Raw genomic sequence first — 22,032 nt, forward strand, 5'->3', positions numbered from 1 at the left:
TTTCAAGCCCCTAATTATTTGGGGGAGGCAGGGTAAGGAGATGGTGCTGACAGCTGGATGGGGATCTAGCTCATAGGCCACCAGTCATCGTCCCCGCCCCCCCCCCCCAAATTAAAAGCATTCCAAATCAAAGTACTAGCCTGACTGGAACGTAAGCTCCAGCCCATACTGCTAACAAGATATACCCTATTAAGTGGATCTCAACAGGAACTCATAGTCACCAACTGTGTGTCCTGTTTCTCCCATAAAGGAGAACACTTTACTGACCCCCCCCCCACCTCAACCTTCCACCCAGGGAATGTGCTCCCTCTCTGCACCTCCCCACCTCAATCTAGGCCTAGCTCAGAGACTCAACGAAGCTACAGCAACTTGTGGGGCAGGAGAACTATGAAGGCTGGCCAATCTTGCATATGGTTCAATGAGGGACCAAAAACAACAGGAAAGCTTCACTTTCTGCGAAGTTCTGGTTGAGTTGGTGTTTTATGTGCTAGCATGTACACCTGATATTTATATTATGAAATCGGACACCCATGGCGAGGTGAAGAACCTGCAGCTTCTTCTGCTGCACTGACACATCTGGCTTTACCCTAAAACCACAAAATGCAAACCTTTTCTCTTTTTCTAAACCAGACATTTCTCTTTCAAAGCTCTGCCCTGAGTGTGGTCCACATTCTACCATGCTAAATAAATCAAGGAAGGCCAAATTCCTGGTTAGGCAATTTTTTGTTGAATTTTATCTAAAGGTATGTTGTTACTGCATCTTAAAACAAACCTGATCCCTGCAGGATTTTGTACTGTGAGTAATTTTCCCTTAGGTGGGCTTATATGGCTTTTCAATGTGAGCAGATTTCAGGCTTGCAAGATCTACTTTGTGGCTTGTTTGTTTGTTGTTTGTTTTACTGGAGCCCCAAGATCTGCAAACCAGAACCAAGTGCAAAAGAAGTGAGATTAGAATTAAAGAAAAGCCACTGAGCACATTCTGAGTCTAGGAGTTCATTTTTGTGTCTAGAACTGGACTGAGCTCATAGCCTTCATACAAAAGTCCAGTCCTGTTTGCTTCCAGACTTTCAGCAGCCTTGTGTAAGTGAAAAAAATGCCATGTTGCCTTGTTTATTTCAGGCTATTTATACACCATTTAATTACTGAATGAGGTGAACACAAAACCTAAAGAGCAAACAAAGGGTAAAATCAATTTAAAATTAACCATAAAATGACTTCCTTAACGTGACTATTGATATAAAAAGTGCCTGAAGTTCAGCAGGAGGAGAGGCCTGTCTAGGGGGTTCCAGAGAATCAGGTCCACATTACGGAACCAAACAACTCCAGTTGAGTAGGAGCTAGGCATCTGACCCCATGAATCTGTCTCACCTGGAGACTCCCTCAAAGATCTCAAAGACTGAACTGGAATAGAAGGGATAAGGCATTCTGGACCCAAGTTATTAGGGGCCTTGTAAATTAATACAAAAACCCTGAACTAGGCCTGGCAATATATGGGCAACCAGTGCAAGATTTTAAGCACTGGAGTTGTGTGCTTTTAAGCACCAGTAGTATGTTGGGACTTGCTATTGTTGAACAATCGAGAGTCAGAAACCCTTGCTCATCTACTTCTAATCGTGCAGAGATCCTTCAAGAGATCTTGACTGACCTTCTTGACCACCCAAAATCCTTCAAGAGATCTTGATCAACCTTCTGGCCACCCAAGAGCAGCTTCCTCACTACATGTCCCCCCCCCCCAGCCTTCGTAGCAGTGAGTGGCAGCAGCCTCTTGACCTAAGAATGAGGAGCCTGTGGCCTTCTGGACGTTGATATGTCTCCTCCCATGAGCCTTTGCCAGCACAGCAAGTTGCATTCCAGCAACTGCCCTCAACCCTAAGTTGTTACATACAGAAAGTGTTCTTCGACTGTGCCCTCCACTTACCTGAATTTTGTGTCTCATCTTCCTTGTTTCATTGCTAATCTGAGATGCTCCTGGACACTATGAACATGGCAGCTGTGAGATCGGTCCTGAAGGGGAAACTGTGCTTTTAACTCGAGTTTCCCAACTACCAGCTAGTTGCAAATATATCCTGCTTGGACAAACTGCCCAAATGGGTGGTAGCAGGATGACCCAGATGCTCTAAGTCTATTTCAGTCTGGTTTCAGGGATACGATTAGGGAACTTGTCATCTTTCAAATGGTTGGACCCCACCAGCCCTAACCAGCAAGGTTAGTGGTCAGGAATGATGGGAACTGGAATCCAACAGCATCAAGAGCACTGATTGCTGTTCTATGAGAAAAGGAGATTTAGCAGTGGGATAATGAGAGATAGTTTTTATTTACTTATACCCGTTGCAAATTTTTGCTTTTTGGTTTGTGATTGCAATAACATCAACATTTTATTGATCAGTACAGAGCAATGCTTGCTACTCAGAAGTAAGTCCCACTGAATTCAGTTACTTTTACTCTCAAGTTAAGTGAATGTTGACTTGTAGTTTAAGTCTTATTTTTAATGGGTGTGGGTGTTGTGGGTGTATGAGCTGCCCTGGATATTTATTTCGGTAGCAAACATGGAATTCTCCCCCCCCCCTCCACAAATTTTATAAATATTAACCAAACCAAGCCAGCAGCATTTTCCACAATGGAAAAGGGGAAATGATAACAAGTGAGGTGCGGGGAACAGTATCATGGCGTTCATAATCAGATTTAAGTTATCAGTATGTTTCCATCTACATAAATGTTAATCTGCAACTTCTTGGTTGAAAGCCAACTCGCTTGGTTGAAATCTTCAAACCGCTTCATTTTAAAGCCAGCCTACAAGTGTCCCCTGCTGACCTTTTTTTCCACTCAGGGGAACAGCCTGGCAGACAAAACTGCAATCCTATATCCACCTACATGGGAGTAAACTCAACTGAACTTGATGGGCTTACTTCTCAGGAGGCATATGCATCAAGTCTGCAGAAGTTACAAAAGTCCATTATAAGTTTATAACAGACTACCTGCCACCACACAGCTACATGTGTCAATCATGATATTAAAAAATAAATAAATCTCCAGTGGACAGAGACCTCTATAGCTCAGTTGGTAGAGCACGAGACTCTTAATCTCAGGGTCATGGGTTTGAGCCCCACGTTGGGCAAAAGATTCCTGCATTGCAAGGAGTTGGACTAGATGACCCTTGTGGTCCCTTCCAACTCTACAATTCTATGATTATCCAATATCTCTACAAATACAGTAGCAATTCTCTGGGCACATGACTCATCATGAATCAGCTGCTTGATGATCCCCTCAGCATGTTCCACTTCAGTAGGCTCATGCTGGACACTTGATGATGCCGTCATCACTTCAGCCATGGATATAGGGTAGTTAGAAAAACACCGCTCCCTCACAAACTTCCTCCCGTGTAATACAATGAATTTACTTGGCTGTTAATCAACTGTCACTCCCATCCTTGCTCAAATTGTTCTGTATGGCTCTCTGAGTTCCTTTCTTCTTATAAGTGTCAAAAACAATTTTCACATGGGGTGGGGGATCTGGCCACCATCTTGCATCATTCTATTTGCCGAAAAGGAGGGGCCACCAACCTTCTTGGGCCTGTGGCAAATTTGAAATTTTGAGGGAATGCTGTGGGGACCACCTTCTCTGTTTGCTTCCCCTCCACCTCCAGCTTCCCAGACTGAAAGTAAGAGAGAAAACATGTGCATCGTCCACACACAAAGGAAGTCAATTAATATTCATATTTTACAAGAGAGGAACACTATGGTTGCTAACTGATTCGTAAAAAACCAGCCACAGCAGATCCCCCTCCCCTTCCTATTTTACATGCTGCTGTTGCAATTATTAGTGTTTGAAATCCTAGCCAATATACTACAAATACCCCAAAGATGTAACAGTAAATACCAATCCACCTTTTCTGCCAGACCTCCAGGGCTGACCCATCACTGCTCCGCCTATTTCAGCCCTCTTCTGGTTCTGGGAGGCAGAGCAGGGAAGGGAGCTTGTTGCAGCAGGAGGGGGAGACACCCATCACTCTACACCAGCCGAACTCATCTCTGTCCCTTGGCCTCCCATGCACCTGTTATACTGCCTCCCCACAGCTGTCTAAGTCCCCTCCACTCCAAGGCTTTCCCCAAATAACTGGAGACTGTGGTTGAATGAAGCCAACCTCTCCTCCACCCTCTTCACGCCTCTCCTGGTTCTGGGAGACGAGGGGAAAGGGAAGATTACTACAGCAGGTAGTAAGCAGGGGAGACACCCTTGCCCCTTCACCAGTCAGACTCGTCTCTGCTTCTTGGCCCCCCTTCTCCCCCGCTTCTGCTTCTAGACTTCTCTCTGCCACAGATTCTCCCACCTCACTAAACCTTGTTACCTCCTCCGTTCCCAACACCTTCTCTTCCCAGTCTTCTCCCTCTGACCACTCATCACTGTCCCACCACCAATCCCCTGGGCTCTGAGCCGCCTTTTCCCTTGGTGGTTCCCCGGCTGGTTCTTCCCACCATTCCTCTGCGTCCAACCAGTCCGTGACAGCTGGGCTCAAGAGGAGTGGGTTATGAGAGCACATGCATGCCTGATTGCAAGATGAGAGGCTGCAGGAGCAATGTGCCATGCTTCGTGACGTTACCAGGTTCTGCCCAGTGTGACATCACCACAGGTCACTCCTACATCTCAGGTTTGGGGCCTGAAATCCTGGCAACTCTACTAGTCAGTTCAGCGAGGCATGAAACAGAAAGGTAAGTGGCTGGGAGACAATCTTGGTAGAAAGGAAAGTGATACTGACTGATACTGGGTGGAAAACTGCAACGCATTTTAATAACTGTGGAAATACAAGACATCCCATCAGTATTGGCATTCTGCTGCTCTTGAAGAAACACCTATTCCCCTACATGATCTCCTGACTTGAACCTCCTGTTTTAATTGCTCTTTTAACTCCTAAAAGCCATGCTGCTTTAATAGGTTTATTTCATTGGAGAACTTCATTGCAAGTACTTATTTTCATGTTTTGATGAAATTGCTTTCTTGTGTATTTTAACTACAGTAGTACCTCGGGTTACACACACTTCAGTTTACAGACTCCGCTAACCCAGAAATAGTACCTCAGGTTAAGAACTTTGCTTCAGGATGAGAACAGAAATCGTGCTCCAGTGGTGCAGTGGCAGCAGCAGGAGGCCCCATTAGCTAAAGTGGTGCTTCAGGTTAAGAACAGTTTCAGGTTAAGAACGGACCTCCGGAACGAATTAAGTACGTAACCAGAGGTACCACTGTATTGTGTTTTTATTTTCTGTAATTGCTTTTATGCTTATGAAGCACTTAGAAGCCACCTTGGCGGTATATAAATTAGCAAATTATAAGAAAGAGAATTTCTGCAGTTCCTCCCTAGATTTGCCAATCTGTTCAAACAACAAAATACAGAAGTGAGAGCACCAGCTTTATTTGCAGCTTCGCTTGAAATATGAACTGTAGCTTCAAGCTTCGCTTGAACTGTAGTCAATTGGGTGGGTGGTGGTGGGGAAGCAACATTGCAACTGTAGATCAAAACGGTTAAGAATAAGGAAGAAGAGAAATCTTAGTTAAAGCCGTAGCAGATTACACTTTCTAGAAATACGTGTGAGTACCACTAAGTATTCTTCCTTTTTTTTCAAAGGGTGTATGCACCACTTAGAGAAGTTCTGTTCAACTTTCAGTTTAACAGAGGTTATGAACATTATGTTGACACGACTATACATGCAAATTACATTCCGCAGAAAGGACGGGGGAAATGTGGTTTGTGGTTTATCTTGTTTCAACTTCACAAAACAAACCATCTACAGTCATTTTCCAACTCTTCTCTGTTGACATTGTGATATGTCTCCAACAACAACCATTTAAAAAACAATGGACACTGATTTCCCCTACCTTAATGAAGAGAACACATTTATCAAAAGCAGGGACTTTTAAAGAAAGTTTTTGTTATTTACGTTATTTTTACTGTTGTAACTCCATGAAGTGGAAATTTTGCTGTATGTATCCTATACCCCATATAGCAAAAGGAACAGACCCAGTGTGGGGGATTCTATAGCCCCACAGATGTTGAACTCCAACTCACATCAGCCCCAGCCAACATGTCAAGGATGATGGGAGCTGAAGTCCAATGACTTCTAGAGGGCCACACGTTCTCAACATCTGGAGTAAGAACTGTTGTGGAGTTATGGTTTGTTTCAGTCTAAACAAACCATGATCTGTAGCCACTATCTGTTCTGGCTTACTGATCATGGTTTGAGCAAAAAACAAGAACACACACACACACACACAACCCAAACAACCACAACCCCCAATTTGTACATAACACTTAGTCAAGGATTGTGGTTTGTTTTCCCCATGCATTGATGGGGAGGAGCACAGTGGCCCAGATTAGTGGAATAATGGTAAACCACTCACTCTGGTTTCCTGTGACGTGTGGATTGACCTACAGATTGAGTAAAGTATTCCCAAGAAATGGGGAAGCTACAACTGCTGCTGCCGCCGCTACTGCCTGTAAGAACTGCCAGGGACATTAAAGTAGAACAAGACAGGGAGGGACAAGAAGGGAGGGAATTTACAACAAAAAGCACCTGCCGCATGAACGTCATTTGGATTGTATGCAAAAAATCTAGAGTCATTTTTACTTCCCTATTCCACACAGTGCACAGAGTCTGGAAAGCCCTTCAGGGTTTGAACTGAGCCTGTGTTCCTCAGGCACTGATTTAGGGCAAGGTCCCCTTCAGCCACACATCCTCCTTGCCTAATGTATGCCTAGCCTGCTTATGCCCAGGGCTTCAGCTTCCAATATATCAGGATTTTTTTTACGTAGAGACACTTTCCAACAAGCAACCCCACTTGCATGCATTGTGAGCTGATGACATCCTTCAGAACCAGGTGCCTCCTCCATACATTTAAATGGGATATAGAGGTAACACCAGACAAGTGAGGTAGGCAGAACCTCTCCCTGCTTACCTCCCCATATTGTTATGCAACCCCCTGCACTTGTCTCTCAGCTGAGCCTCCGGTATCATAGTTCAACTAAGGAGAAAGACAGCTGGGCAGGTCAGTGGACCACCGGAGAGCATCCTTAACAGCAGATCCCTGATGCCTGCTATAGGGCCTTCTTAAACAAAAACAAAAAACTTTCATCCAGATGGCTACCTCCCTCCCAACCACAATGCCCTGGAAATTCTGGGGAAATTGCTTCTGCTTGGAATTGTTGTCAGAATCAAGGAACAAATGGTGGGGGGTGTCACTACTGTAGCTGGGGGTCACAAGAAGACACTTTGCTGAGGGCACACCCAGCCCTGGAGTCACTCCTGATTGCTGTCATTATCGGTTTACTCACCAAACTGCTGAACCAGTGCAAGCTCTGACATTTCAGTGGGGCCTGAACCACTCTACAAAGATTTTAGAGATGCTCCGATGGTAGGCCTTAAAGCCAGGGATGGAGAACTTGTGGCCCTCCTGATGTTGTTAGACAACATCTCCCATTGTCTCTGACCACCAACCATGTTGGTTGGGGCAGATGGGAGTTGGAGTCCAGAGGGTCACATCCCTGCCCTAAATCATCTGCCCCAGTGAATACACATTTGAGACAATAAGAACACTTCAAGCTTGGGTTTCCCATTAGACTTCACATTTGACATTTACTGCTTTGACTGCCCGCTGCCCCCCTCAGCACATCCACTTCTACTCCTCACTTAAAAGTCTTTTCTTCCACAGAGTAAGGGAACTCCTTTAGAAGAGTTCAACCATTCAAGGAAACATGAGGTTATCTACGTGGGTGCTAAACAATATAAACTGATATCCAAGTTCTCCTCCATGCACAAAAATAAAGTCTATAAATAGTTGATTTTCACAGGACCTTAGCTTGAACGGAATCTTATATTATTCCAGAATAATATAAAACTTGATCCTAAAATTTCAGGCCAGTGTATCTATTACCTGAAAAAAAATCAGCTTCTGTGATCCTTAGAGTTTGGGACATTTCCCCCAAGTCAAGGATGGGGAACCTCCAGATGTTGGTTGGACTACAACTCCCATCATCCCTTATCATTGGCCATGCTGTCTCAGACTAATGGGAGTCCGAGACCAACAACATGTGGATGACTACAGCATTCCCATCCCTCTTCTAAACATTTATATATTGAAGTCTTATCTAGTAACACATAAAAGAAACAAAATCACTCTCTTTAAGTTGGGCCATGGCTATACAGTACCACTGAAACAAATCCTTCATTTTTCTTTTAAACACTGGCTGACCTTTACTCACAACTTGCAAGTGACTGCCCTATCTATTGATTTTTATTAATACTACGTTCCAGGCAAGCATGTTTATGATAGCAGCCTTACTCATGATTTCCGGTAAAAGTTTAAACAGAGCCAAATACATGTTAGAATTTATTTATTTTTTGGGAGAGAAAAAAAACTTTGTCACAAAATGGACAGTCTCTCAAATATTTTATATGGTGTCTTGAACAATGCTATACAATGCATTTCAGTGTAAATTTGAAAAATGTTTATGTTTTGGGGTCCAAGAAAGGAAATATTTATATGGCTTTAATTAGTGACAGTTGAAAATTGTTGTTTTCTTCAGGACGTTTGTTTATAATGGCAGTTTGCAGAGAAATGTTTTATCTTCCTCTTCTAAGGCTGTGTATACAAGAGTCAAAACCTACAGTTGAGTATTAGCCTACTGTCCCTTGTACACTTAAAAAAAAATAAAAGTTATTCCAGTCCTGCTGTTCTTTTGTTTTTAATTTTCACAGATTCTTTAGGTTTCAGGTTTTTGATGTTTAGATTAGCCCACTGATAAAGACGCTGACAGTCTGTTTGACTTTATGCCATAAAAGAAAATAGTTCTCACTGTACCTGATAAAATTCCCGAAGCCAATTCTTCTGTAAATTTTCTGGCTGGAAAATAAACAGATAAAACAAAATTAATATATGACTTCTGTAATACAGACAAGGCAAAATGACTAAGCGAAAAATACAAGCACTGATTTTAGCATGTGCACACTTAAAAGGAGTATTTCAATTACACACAAATAAGACTTTTGATTTTTGTGTTGTTGGAAGTTGATATTGCTTCTCTCAGGCACACAACCAATAAAACTTTTCACCAAAGGAACTTTGACATAGTGGGTTTCATTCAATGTTCTCTTCAGAGCAGACCCATTGAAATGAACAAGCATGACTAATCTAGGACCATTAATTTTAGTAAGTAATTAGTAATTTTAGTAACACTGGATACAACTCACTATATTTAATTAATTTACAGCATTTGTGTCCTGCTCCTCAGCCAAAAAAGGCTCTCACAGCGGCTCACATAAATTCAAAACAAGACATTCCCTATCTGCAGGCTTACAAGCTTTGTTTTATAAAAAAAATAAAAAATACAAGGGGAAAAAGGAAAATCAAAACTCAGGCACCAATTTCTAGACCACTGCTCCTGTATTGACCAGCTGACACAATTCTGAGGCAGGAAGGTAGCTGATGGAGCTGAGACTCCAACAAAGGCGATGGAGTGAGCTCTGCTTTCCTCTCTCCTGTTGATGCAGTTTGATGGAATGGCAGCCCGCAGGTGACATTTAAGGAAGGAGGCGGCCTGATGGAGCTGGCCTGTCCCAGCAGAGTCAATGGACCATTATGGTTGTGAGTCTTGGAAGACCTGCTCCCTGCCTTGAAGGCCTTCTTCCACCTGGCTGGGGTGGGTGGGCCCCTGGTTGAATCCAGCTACAAAGTCTGATACTCTTTGGTGAGGTTTGTTTGGGGTGGGGTGGCGGTGGTTGCTGTTATTGATATCAATTTTTTGGTATCTTTATTTTGTATATTTATTATGATTCGTTCATAATAACTGAGAATTGATATTCTCATAGCACCACTCGCCAGGCTATACAGCAAACGTTTTTTCTGGAACCAAAACTCAGATACAACGGTACCCCAGTTTTCGAACATAATCCTTTCCGGAAGACTGTTCCAAGTTCTGAAACGTTCGAAAACTCAGTAGCTGACAGCTAGGCCACAGGACCTTGCATTCAGCGGAAGTCACGTGGCATGTTCAACTTCCAAGGCTTCAAAAACCAAAGCATAGGTTTACGGCATTCGAAAACCGAAATGTTCGTCAACAGAGATGTTTGAATACTGAGGTACTACTGTACATAGAAAGTTGAACTGGAAGCAGATATTACAAAAAAATGAACATGGGGCTGCTGCTGGAGACACTTGCCACTCTTGAAATGCGGGGGAATAATGAAACGAATGTGTGTGTTTTTAACTGCACCCACCCTGCCAGACCTGGAAATAGCAGGCAGAGCTGTTGGTAAGTTGCTGGAGTCATAGCACCCCAGCAGGCTCACCACTGGTAACTGCTCTGGGCACTCCAGGGAGCAGGTCTTCCAGGACAAATTAGACTATCTAAAAGCATTGTGAGCTGCTTGCTGGGAGCAGGGGAGGCAGGAACGTGACGATCTAATAAAAATTATGGGAGAAGGGGAATGGAATGAAATACACAGGAAGATATCAGGGCTAAATGGCTGGCACCTAAACTAGAAACACTCCACACTGCAACACTTCGTTGCAGGTCCCACTTGTTAACTTCTAATAGACATATTTTACCGAAAACAGTGATTTATAGCTTGTCACAAAAAGAGAAAGGAAAATATTTTTACGGTTCTCGGGTAATGACGTCAAAGCTTTATGTTTTCTGTGTGACTAATTATCGGTTTTAAACTGTCAAGAGCTGCAATTCCGAAAAGCAAAATGAAGAAAATGTTTTGGCGCCACTTTCAGTTTGGAAAACAAATACGAGAAGAGAGTCACATCAGTTCAGGGCATTTTCAAACGTCACAAGCCTTCCACGCCACCATGTTATATTCACTGCAAGCCTTTTAAACAATTAATATGGCAGACTGAGTTTGTTACACAAACGGGAAGTTGGCTCTCAGTGGCTGGAATGCAGATTCACAAGCCTCTGTTGTACAACCACCTCCAAACGGGGAACAGCTCCTAGCCAACTCAATCCTTGCAAAAACTGCAAAACCAACACCAGAAAAAAAGCCACAAAATAAATTTATGTCCAAGGCAGTCAGTCAACGGTGTTATGAAAAGGGATCGCTGCACTATAAAATACTTTATGGCAGCTGTTTTATAGATGCCAAATAATTCCAGCATTACACAAGGAGAGGACAGAGGTATGGGAAAGGCAACCCAGCCATAGAGCTGGTAACTTATTTTTATTTCTGCTCAGCGGCTGCACGGCGTTCTGGAAAATTACAGAGAAAATTCATGGACCTATAATCACAAATGCCAACTATCATTTGACATGCTTTTAAAGCCTGTCAGTATAGCATTTTATATATATATAAAGGCAGTTAAGACTGTTCTTACTCATAAGAGCATAAAGAGAGCTCTGCTGGAACAGCTCACGGAAGGCCATCGAGAAAGTAACAAATCTATTTCCAAAGCCATTTGGGTATTCTGGCAAATGTGAGGGCCTTTCCAGTGGTGACGCCCCAGTTGTGGAATGCCCTCCTTTCCCGTCATTATCTTTGTGGTGCTAGGTGAAAGCCTTATTTTCCTAGGCACTGTATATTTATCTTTTAGTGCTTTTTCATGCATGTTTTCAATGGTGTGATGCTTCTGGTTTATACTCTTCCATTTCCATTGTGATTACCAAGTCACAAGTTACCATTTGCAAAATTGTATTGTTCAAAGCAGTGTCGCTGACTGGTGTGCGAAATCAGCCATGGCTACTCCATCTTCCTAGCCCTCTTTTATACAGCGGCGGCAAAGTTCCAGTTGCCACGGCCATGCTCTCTGCATTTGGGTTTCGGCAGAAAGGAACTGCCTACCCAACCAGTCAACGTAGCCAAGAGAGTTTAGACACAGCCATTTTTCTCTGCACCAGGCACAGTCACAGGCAGATAAGCGAGTGGCCTTGATGCGCACTTCTTTGCTGCCATGACTGCCACTTAGGTAAGCTCCATGATGAACCCTCACCAGTGTTCAATTGCATTCGACTGCAGTTTCCCTCCACTCGCATTCGAACCGTCTCTCAGCTCGTTTCCTAGCTCTAAGTTCTGGGTCATACCAAGGAACCACAAAGCAGGAGAAGGCATATTAAATTATCTATGGCCTTTCAAACTGTGTGTGTTGGGAGGGTATTGCTTTAGTTTGTTACTGCATTGTGTCAGGGTGGATTTGATTTAAATCAAACAATTTAAATCACAATTTAAATCACTAGTCAGTAAGACTTGATTTAAATCTTCTTCTTTCTTTGTACAGAAAGATTCATTCTTGCTGGTATCATCTTAATACTGTATTTACAACCAGATAAAGGTTTCATTTTGGAATAATAAATGTTCAGAGTAGTTTTTACTGATTTGGTCATACTGTTAGAAATACATAGACAGATAATTATGAAATTATTGTGAGGTTTAATAATTATTTAACTAATATAGTAACATTATAGCATATGTATTCATGTTCGTTAACTGATGTGGTTAAATGATTAAAAAATAAATACTTAGACTGAGTTTTAGCACACATGAGAAACTGAAAACAAATCCTTATTTCCTGATGAGTAGCCTTTGGAGTATAATTTAAATAGAAAACTATCTTTAGAAATACTTTTCTTCCAAAAGCATTTTATTTTAAAAAACCGATATAATTTTTTTAAAAATCCAATTTTTTAAAAAAATCATTGATTTTTATCCACCCTGCAATGTGTATTTTTGTGCTTTTATATTGGAAGCCGTTGTGTGATCCTCAGATGAAGGGCAGTATAGAAACATAATAAAATTAATATTTGCCATACCTTTATGGACCTACCTACATGTCCTTGTGAATGCCCAAGTGAATACACGAAGGCTAAGTTTGCTTGTAACACCAAACTGTAGCTTAATTGATTGTGTGTACAAGCCTGAGGCATTCCTTCCTCCCCTCTCTGCCTCCAGGATGACCACAAAGAGGAGATCAGAAGCTTTCACTTCTGTTTTCAACTTAACCACATTTTAGTGTTGCTTCTGAACTTGAAACTATGATTATTAACATTAACCGGTTCACTGAAAACAAGCCAGGATCTTGAACCAAGGTTCGACCTTTCGGCAAACCATAGTTATTACTAACTGCAGCTTGTCTGGGTTCAAACATAATGAGAACTGTGGTTAGTTGAAAATGAGAGGGTTTTTGCCCAGCTGGAATATACCCTTGAACTTTGATTGTGCTTCTTGCTTTCCTGGGTGGAGAATGCTGGGGGTGGGTTACAGCTAGTTTACTGTGCAGAGGGAAAATTAACACTTTCGCTTGCAGTCCAGCCTTCATTATTAACGTGGCCTCCAGAATGTTGCCCAGAATGGAATGCAGCCATCAGTCTGAAAAGGTTCCCCTTTCCAGGTAGACCGAGCCTAAGAATTCCAGAGCAAAAGGGCACTTCACCATCCTATCAGCTTTACTGCTGCCATTAAGTTATGTGGTTGTGAAACAGAATATAGTGGTATCTTGGTTCTCAAATGCCTTGGTTCTCAAATGCCAAAAACACGGAAGTGTTTTGGTTTTTGAACGTTTTTCGGAAGCTGAATGTCCGATGCGGTTGCTGGCTATTGTTTCCAGGGCACCTGCACCAATCAGAAGCTGCGCCTTGGTTTTTGAACATTTCGGAAATCAAACGGACTTCTGGAATGGATTAAGTTTGGCGCTTTTGTTTTTGCTATTTACCGGTATTTTGCGTTTTTGTTTTTTAGACTTTATCAGTTAATTTGTTTTTGTGACTGTGTGGAACCCAGTTCAGCTACTGATTGATTGATTGTGTGGCTGCAGAAATGGATAAAAGCCCCCCATCCAAACAACGACTATTATCAGTGCAGGTAAGATTTTTTTTTAAAAAAATTATCAACTATAATACTGTCTTATTTATTTTATAGTACAGTACATTGAATATTGCTTTCGTTTTATGGATCAATGGTCTCACTAGATAGTAAAATTCATGTTAAATTGCTGTTTTAGGGGTACTTTTTAAAAGTCTGGAACGGATTAATCCATTTTGCATTACTTTCTATGGGAAAGCATGCCTTGGTTTTGGAATGCTTTGGTTTTGGAACTGACTTCCGGAACTGATTGAGAACCAAGATACCACTGTATGGAGTTGGAGCTCATGAGCTCTGCTACGAGGCCTTGCCCTTTTAAGTAAGGCACAAACAGGGCAACTGCAAAGCACAGTCTTGGACGTCACTCCATGGGTCTTCTATAAACTAATTTGTATTAGAAGGCAGCAGAGATTATGTCAAAACACAAAGGAAGCCGTGAGTGGAAACAGGAACAACCTCTGAATGCTGGATACAAAACTAATCACTAAATGTGACAGATATTGTGAAACATTCTGCAAGGCTTACTGTATTTGGGCACATATGAGTGAATCAAAGTTTTGGCTATTAGGCAACACACATTCCTCTGGTGCTTAAAAGAATATACAAAACGACATTACAATTTTTCCTCTCAATCCTGTCTTCAATCAAATAAATGCATGCCACCCTTTAGAGACTTTTATATAGCATTTATATAGCAATTCTGAGTAGAATATATTTGAACTTGTTCGTCTTCAGAGCCACTACGTGAAACAGAATAGTGCATTCAATTTTGAAGATGGAAATGGAGGCCATTAAGTAGTTAACTGTCCTAGCAGAATCCAACTCCATGATGGAAGATAAAGTGGTTGAAGTGGGCAAATCCAAAAACCCTCCAAAATCTCTGTCCTGAATGTCACTGGGACATTCTGACAAGTGATGAGATTTGAACAGATCACAGCTAGTGGTATTTGAATAAAATAAGAGTTTAGTTCCCATTTTAAAATATTTAGAAACTTCTTCCCACATATAAACTATCAGTTATTTGCTGTCGATATAAAATATAATAAAAGTGAATAAATAAATCACTAGCTGCCTTCACTGAATTTGTTCACCAGATGGCAGCAGGAAGACGATATTGTGGAACAAACAACGGCTTCAATGTCAGATCTACATAGAAAATGAACTTGCTGGGTTCTGTTCTAAAAGGCTTCCCGATAGTTTTTGAAACAACACACTGAGTCAAAGGTCACTTCATCTCTGCAAAGAGATCCTGGTTGAACTTCCTGGAAAACCAAGGTGGTATTTCCATTGGTCAGCCAGTCCCTGACATCAGAGAGGTAGTTGTCTGTATGCTTTAGAAATCCGTCATACTCAAGGAAAACCATTTAGTTATTCCGTCAACAAACGAAAACTTAGTTTACAGAACATATAATGGGGCCTTCTTGACAGCAGAGCCCATGTTATGGAACAATTCCTCGTCCCCACCCAAGGCCAGGCTGGTACCAACACTGTTTCCAGTTTACACCACCAGATTAAATATATATATATTTTCTGCCAGGCGCTTCGGAATTAAGAGTGGGCCTGCTTTCTTGAGTACTGTGTACTGGATATGAATTTTACACTATGTACAGCAGATTTTATAAACATTTCATTGCCAATTTTATATATGTAGCCAACCCTCTGGTAATTTTTAATGACCAATGGAGGAATATTGAATAAAAATAAATAATCAAATTTCACTTAATGCAAACGTATAGGAGTATTTCTCTGTGGGCATGGTGAAAATAACACCCTGCAATGGATGCTAGTTCCTCCCAACTGCCAAGTAAGGCAGCTGAGACAAGCACACATGAGGAATTTCACCAGGAATAAAAGTCACCCTCTCCTATTTCAGATCCTTATTTGACTTCTTACATATACGCACCCTTCTGAGCCAATGGGAGAGAGCTTTCTGTCTTTTTCTCGTGGTTTGAATGTATTGGATCTGGAAGAATTCTGAATCTTGAGGTGCCTCAGGGGGAACTTTGGATGAAAAAAGTAAAGCCAGATCAACTCAATGTGGGGAGCCCAAAGTTCTTCTGTTGGTATTTTTAGTGTTTGGTTGTAAATAGTTTAAAAGAATAAAATGAGAATTCCCTGGATGCCTAGATCAAGGTATGAGGCATGTATTTTTTGGTGAGAAAAAGCCCCAGCAAAAATTTGAAATCACAAAAAATCCAGCAAAGTAATGCATGGAAATATAGGCTGTTAGACTTTTTAAAATTTCTTCCAAAGGCTGTTATACCTTTTAAGTCCCCCACCCCCAAGTTCCCCTTACTTCCCTTAGCAAGAAAAAGAAACCATGCATTTGGGAAGTTAAAAATGATTTACTTACAAACTCTTCAAAGGTGAGATTCATGTGCTTTTCCATACAGCGGCAAGAAAGGAGAGGCTGTGCAACTTAATTTCAAAGTTCCTAAATTATTTGTATAAAAGCACAAAGATGGTTGTAGCAACCAACCTAAATATCCTTCTTGGTCTGTTACATCGTGGAAAACAAAAAGAACAAAGGCTTTTGGCAGGACTGCTTACTCTATGGTCCTCTATGAGTTAACTAGAACTAAGCACATTGCTGATATGAAGCTGGTATTTACTCCACAACTTCATAGTGTCTAAGTGACCCAGATGCTTAAAAAAATGCTGCAGGCAGCACCTGCCAAAAACACCTGCTTTTAGCATCTCCTAAAAGTGAAATTAGTGGAAAATGGTACGATGGGTCAGCAGTACTCATCAGACCTCCAAGACAGCAGTCACTGACTAATACTAGCAAGGAGAGGAGGAAAAGTGAGGTTGGGGCAGCACAAATGCATCAGCAGGGCCAATAACTGCTTCTGTTGGTGCATTTATACTGTGCCAACTCCCCAATGCCTCACTCCTCCCCTTCCCAGGAGGTCAGGTGTGTGCTAGGGCTGTGCAATAAATCGCCATACCATTGAATAGAGGTATTGAAATAACATTGTGATAAGTGTTTCAACAGGGCAATATATCAGTAAACAACTGCTGGTGAAAAAAATAGGGAGAACCATTTTTATTTTCTGGTGGTGTTTATGTTGTTGGTTGCCCTTAAATAGCTTTCCTCCATCTTAAAAAGGAAGGGTTGTTTTGCTTGCTTGCCCTCCCTCCCTTTGATAAAAAGGGAGAGATTGGTGGGATGAGGGCTTGGGGGGGGCGTTCTGTGGGGAGGGGTAGAGGGGAGAAGATATAGCTGACTGCCTTATGCTGAAATGGGATGTTGGGTACTATGTGAGAATGATGGGGAGGGTGTTTTTCAGTAAGCAGTGCAAGCAAATGCATGTCTACTCATGAGCATGCCCTACTGAATTCAATGAGGCTTACTCCCAGGAAAGGAGATGCAAGTTTAGGTGAACTCAGTGGGGCTTATGCATGCATAGATTCCACTTAGACCTCTGAGTGGGGAAGCAGATGCAATATGACTAGCAAATCAATTAAACTACTCTTAAATGAGTTGAAAATGTATTAAATATATTATATGGAAGTTTATTTAATATTTTTTATTAAATCTCCTACTTCTTTACATTTTAAGGCCGTTGACCGCCGCAGGGAGCCTCGTCAAGGCCCTCGGCTGCTGTGGGAAAGCACGGCACACCCTCCACCACTGCGGGGAGGTATGGCGGGACCCTCTGCCACCACAGGGAGGTGCAGCAAAGTCCTCTGCTACTGCGAAGTACAGCACACCCTCCACCATTGCGGGGAGGTATGGCATTACAAAGGTCCTTTTGGACCCAGAAGAGGGCGGAACAGGGGTGGGGACATAACAGTTTTATGTGTGTTTCGCTGACTTGTGCGGTGGCCAGGAAAGGAACCCTCGCACAAAATGGCCGCAGCCTGTACTGTATTGCAGTTCAAGGACACATTCCAGCCAAATAAAAGAGGGCACAGAGAAGGACTAGTGAGGGGTACGGCCTGAGAAGAAACGTTGCCAAGTGATGATCCTGAGGGCCTGACAGGGAGGGCCTGGTAGGCCACATTTGTTGCGCACACACCCAAGCTACTTCTGTCTTACACAGTCAACAGAAATATTTTGGTTCTTTTATTTGCTTTTTTCTACACAGTACTACACATATCTTGAACAGCCAGTTGCTCCCCCCACTCCATTGTCCCTGCTAGCTTCTTTTTTAGAACTGCAAAAGTATGTAGAATCTCTCTTAAAATAACAGGATATGTGCACAGTTCACCACCTCTCATTTCAACTAAACACTATTTCAACCTTTTCCTGAAATTCTGAGTCCTACCAATGCTAGCTCATTTTATGCAAGAGAGTGTGTGTGTGTGTTTAAATTTGGAGTGCTTATAATATTGGTCAGGAACATAAAGCAATAGGCCTGCAAGCACATGGATACCACATGAGCTGCCAAGTACTGAAACAAAGAATGCTTCACAACACACAGCTAATTTCTTAACTTCTCAACACTCACATGCCTGGCAAAACTATATATTTTTAGACAAAGCTGAAATAATACCAGCAACTAGAATACAGAAGCGAAGAGGGGGTAAAGTTTACTGATCCCTTTTGAAGTTTCCCTAAAATTGCTTTATGAGGAAAGTTGCATACAAATACAAGGCATGTTTGTAATATTAACAAAACGAACGGTAACCCTTTGAACAATGCACACTTGAGGCTCTGTATGTAAACACTCCTGTTCGTGGTTAAAATAACATTTTCTTGAGACAGGGATGTGAATTGTGTGGCTCCAGATGTTTGACTACAACTCCAATCATCCCTGACTGTCAGGAGTGAGCAAGCAGTAAATCATACTGTGCAAATTGGAGTTAACTCTTTATTACTAATAACAAGATTGGTATGGACTTGCCAGAGTGTCAGGCCTAATGAGCACAGCAGCTCAGTCCTGTGGCTCAGTTGCGGAGACTGAAAGTCCCCACCTTTAAGTATCCTAAGTCGCCATTAGCTTTTACAAAGGGCTGCGTTTTACTGAATTTTAAATGAGTCAGTGTTAGATCAGACAGGACTTTCCCTGACAATGGAGTGAACAAAATAGGCTGTACCTGGGAGTTGTCTTGCATATTGACAGGAACCCTCATACTCTCTCCAGGAGCACCTTTTATATTAAAAAAGGAAAGCTAATATATAGTAATTAGAGGCTTTGATATCAGAATTTTTCTTTCTGATTTAAAGTAAATGGGCTGTGAAATAGAACTGGTTGGGAAATCATGCAATACATAAGCACTAGAAAGATCAAGACTTGAGAGTGCTTTGGCTGGCTATTTCATGCCAGAAACCTTAAAAGGATTGATAACCTGACAAAGCGAATCATTAAAATTGCAAGGTTTAAATGGCAATACCGCCCGCTTAGTATTTCACATTCTTGCTCACATGTAATATAATAGCGTTGGGAAGAACCCAAAGGAGTATTCAATTGCCTGCCCGCAGACAAGACCAAGTACAATATATTTCCTCCTATTTAAGGATAGACAGATGCAGAAAGGATACAAATTCCTTTTGAAAATTTCTTTTACAGAAAACTTATCCGGAGAACAAATTTAACAAAACTCCAACCAAAGTTCACTGAAGAACAATACATGCCAAAATATATCTTCCATAGCTCCCACTCAAAACATCTTAATGAAAAGTTACCAAATCTAGTTCCAAAACATCTTCCCCAACCAGTGATTCCCTTTCATTCTGCTCAAGTTTCAACACTGAGAGAATTAGGCAACATTCCGACTTCCGGTCGGCGCCAGCGTTTGATGGCGGTCCTAGCCTCGAGCTCCGAGGCAGGACTGCTCCGTAAGTTCGGGTCTTACCCGCTACGGCAAGCGGGGGACCCCTAAAATCACAGGCGCTGAAGCCTGTGAGCAAGGAGATTCGGTGGGCACCTTTGCGCCCCCCCGGCATCGTGAAAGAGCCTTTTTAAAGGCTCCGGAGCGGCATCGGGGTGAGCGCGGTGCTGAGGATCGCTACCCAGCTTACGGAGTGAAGCCGCGTCGCCATTAACGGAGAGCGCCGATTCCTTTCTGAAACTAAAGATTGGCAACAACAATACCCGTGAGTAAGAACGCAAAATTAAAAACGGGACTTAAAAATCTAGAAGATTTGGCTGAAAACGGGAAGGCAAAAATTAAGGAAGTCAGCCTCCCGGATCTGCATGATTAACGGAGCAATGAAAGACTGAGCTGTGATTAAACGGACTTTCCTTTTAACTCTTATTAAACCAGACATCGAAAGGATCTCCCCCCTGTAGTGCAGGAGAAGGGGGGGAGGAAACAGAATTAATTTAACCTGCAAAAGAAAGGGATAAGGAATAAAAAACCTCTGCTGCTGACACTTCTGGTCAGGCTGCCGGAGCAGCGATCGCCTGAAAAAGGAACTGTCAAGTGAGCTGTCAAAAGACAGTGGTTACAAAATAAGACTTATTTGAAACATATTAACGGGACTTTGGTGGATTACAATTTTAACAGTAAAGTGCTACAAATTAAAGACTCTTAGTGGGACTTTTGCCTTTGGACTTTCTGTTTCTTTGTTGTGGGTGCCTTTGGATGGTTACAATTGCCTCCTCTAGAGGGCTTCAGTTGTATTACGGTGTATCCAGCGGGATTTTCCACTTGCAACTTTCCTGTGTGAATGACCTTGAGTTATGAGCAACCCGCCAGAAGAAATTTCAACAAGAAGTAAAACAAAGCAGGCTCAAAAACAAGCTCAAAAAAGAGGTTCTTTATCAGGAGCAGCAGCTGCACAAGAAAAAATAACAGCAGCATCAATGGAGTCAATGACACAGGCTCTGCTCAAAATAAATCAGTCATTAGAAGTACTCACCAAGCAATCTGCAGAACTTACTAAACAGTCTACAGAGAACTCTAAGAAACTGACGGAGCTGACAACAAGACTAGACCTGAACACAACAACAATCTCATCTAATACAGATTCTATAAACCGTTTGGTTCAAGAGTCTACGGAAACAAGGAGAATAGCTGAGAGTGCTAGGTCTACTGCCGAAGAAACCAAAGGAAAGTTTGCGCCTATTGCAAAAAAAGTACATGAACATGATACAGCATTAGCCCTACTAGAACTGGAAAGGAAAAGCAAGAACCTGAAATTAAGACTGGTTCCAGAAGAGGAAGAGGACAAGCTTGGGGAATTCCTCACAGATAAATTTCAAGATTTTTGGAATGATGAGTTAGATGGAGAAGAAGATGAATTTGTGATAACCTCAGCCTTTCGGATTGGCAGGAAGCAAGGGAAGAAGCCAAGAGACTGTTTAATTACCTTGGGATCAAAGGAACAAAGAGACAAAATACTGAACCTACATTTCCAGAAGGCCTTGGTCATTAAAAATTCTCAGATCCAGATTTTCAAGGATATTCCTAAATACTTTTTGGAGGTTAGATCTCAATTTAAAGAATTAGTTGATCTACTTAAACAGAATAATATCCCATTCAGGTGGGAATTTCCACAAGGGTTGTCCTTTAACTTTAAAGGGAAGAAAATTAAAATAAAAACAAACCAGGATAAAGAACTCTTTTTGGAAAGAAATCAAGAGGATCTTCAGAAAGGAACTGTTAGTGAGGGGGAAGTACCGGACATTTCAAATCTATCATTTGGACTGAACCGAGCACCGACCGAGGAGGAACAACAACTTGGTGCAGTCGGTGGAAGAGCTACCCAGTAACAAAAATGTCTCTGCAACTCTTCAGCTGGAATTGTAATGGTTTGAACCACCCTCGAAAAAGGGGTCAAGTATTCCATCTATTAAAGAAGGAACATCTAGATGTAATCTGTCTACAAGAAACTCACATTGCCAGGACACATAGAAAACTTTTAACAAATAAGAGATTAGGACAAGAATTTATTTCATCAGATAGAGTTAAGAAAAGAGGAGTTGTGATCTATGTCAAGGAAAAATTTGAACCAAAACTGATCTTTAAGGATGACCAAGGAAGATACCTGGCAGTGGAAATTCAAATTCATGGAGAAAAGATTTTGATTGTTGGAGTATATGCACCAAATGAGGGGAAGGCTGAATTCTTCAAGAAGTTGCATGAGACTTTAATGGACTTTTTGGACTTTAAAATTATAATGATGGGTGATATGAATGGAGTTGTCTCCACAAACATGGACAAGGCCCAAAGACAAATAATATCTAATGATGGAAGACTACCAAAGACATTCTTTGAACTGACTGACACTATGGACCTG

At 41.8% G+C, this 22,032-nt stretch overlaps 1 protein-coding gene across 4 annotated transcripts in view; it reads right to left on the bottom strand.

The window, feature by feature from the left end:
• INPP5A (inositol polyphosphate-5-phosphatase A) overlaps nt 1-22,032 on the bottom strand; it is a 236,756-nt gene that overhangs the window by 175,480 nt on the left and 39,244 nt on the right. For all 4 annotated transcript variants that reach the window (XM_081863314.1, XM_081863316.1, XM_081863315.1 and 1 more), the window contains exon 2: nt 8,848-8,889. In XM_081863314.1, coding sequence (XP_081719440.1) covers nt 8,848-8,889 — 42 coding nt within the window. The remainder of the gene's footprint in view (nt 1-8,847; nt 8,890-22,032) is intronic.

Source organism: Podarcis erhardii, assembly GCF_964252035.2.
Source record: "Podarcis erhardii genome assembly, chromosome: 5".
Lineage (NCBI taxonomy): Eukaryota > Metazoa > Chordata > Lepidosauria > Squamata > Lacertidae > Podarcis > Podarcis erhardii.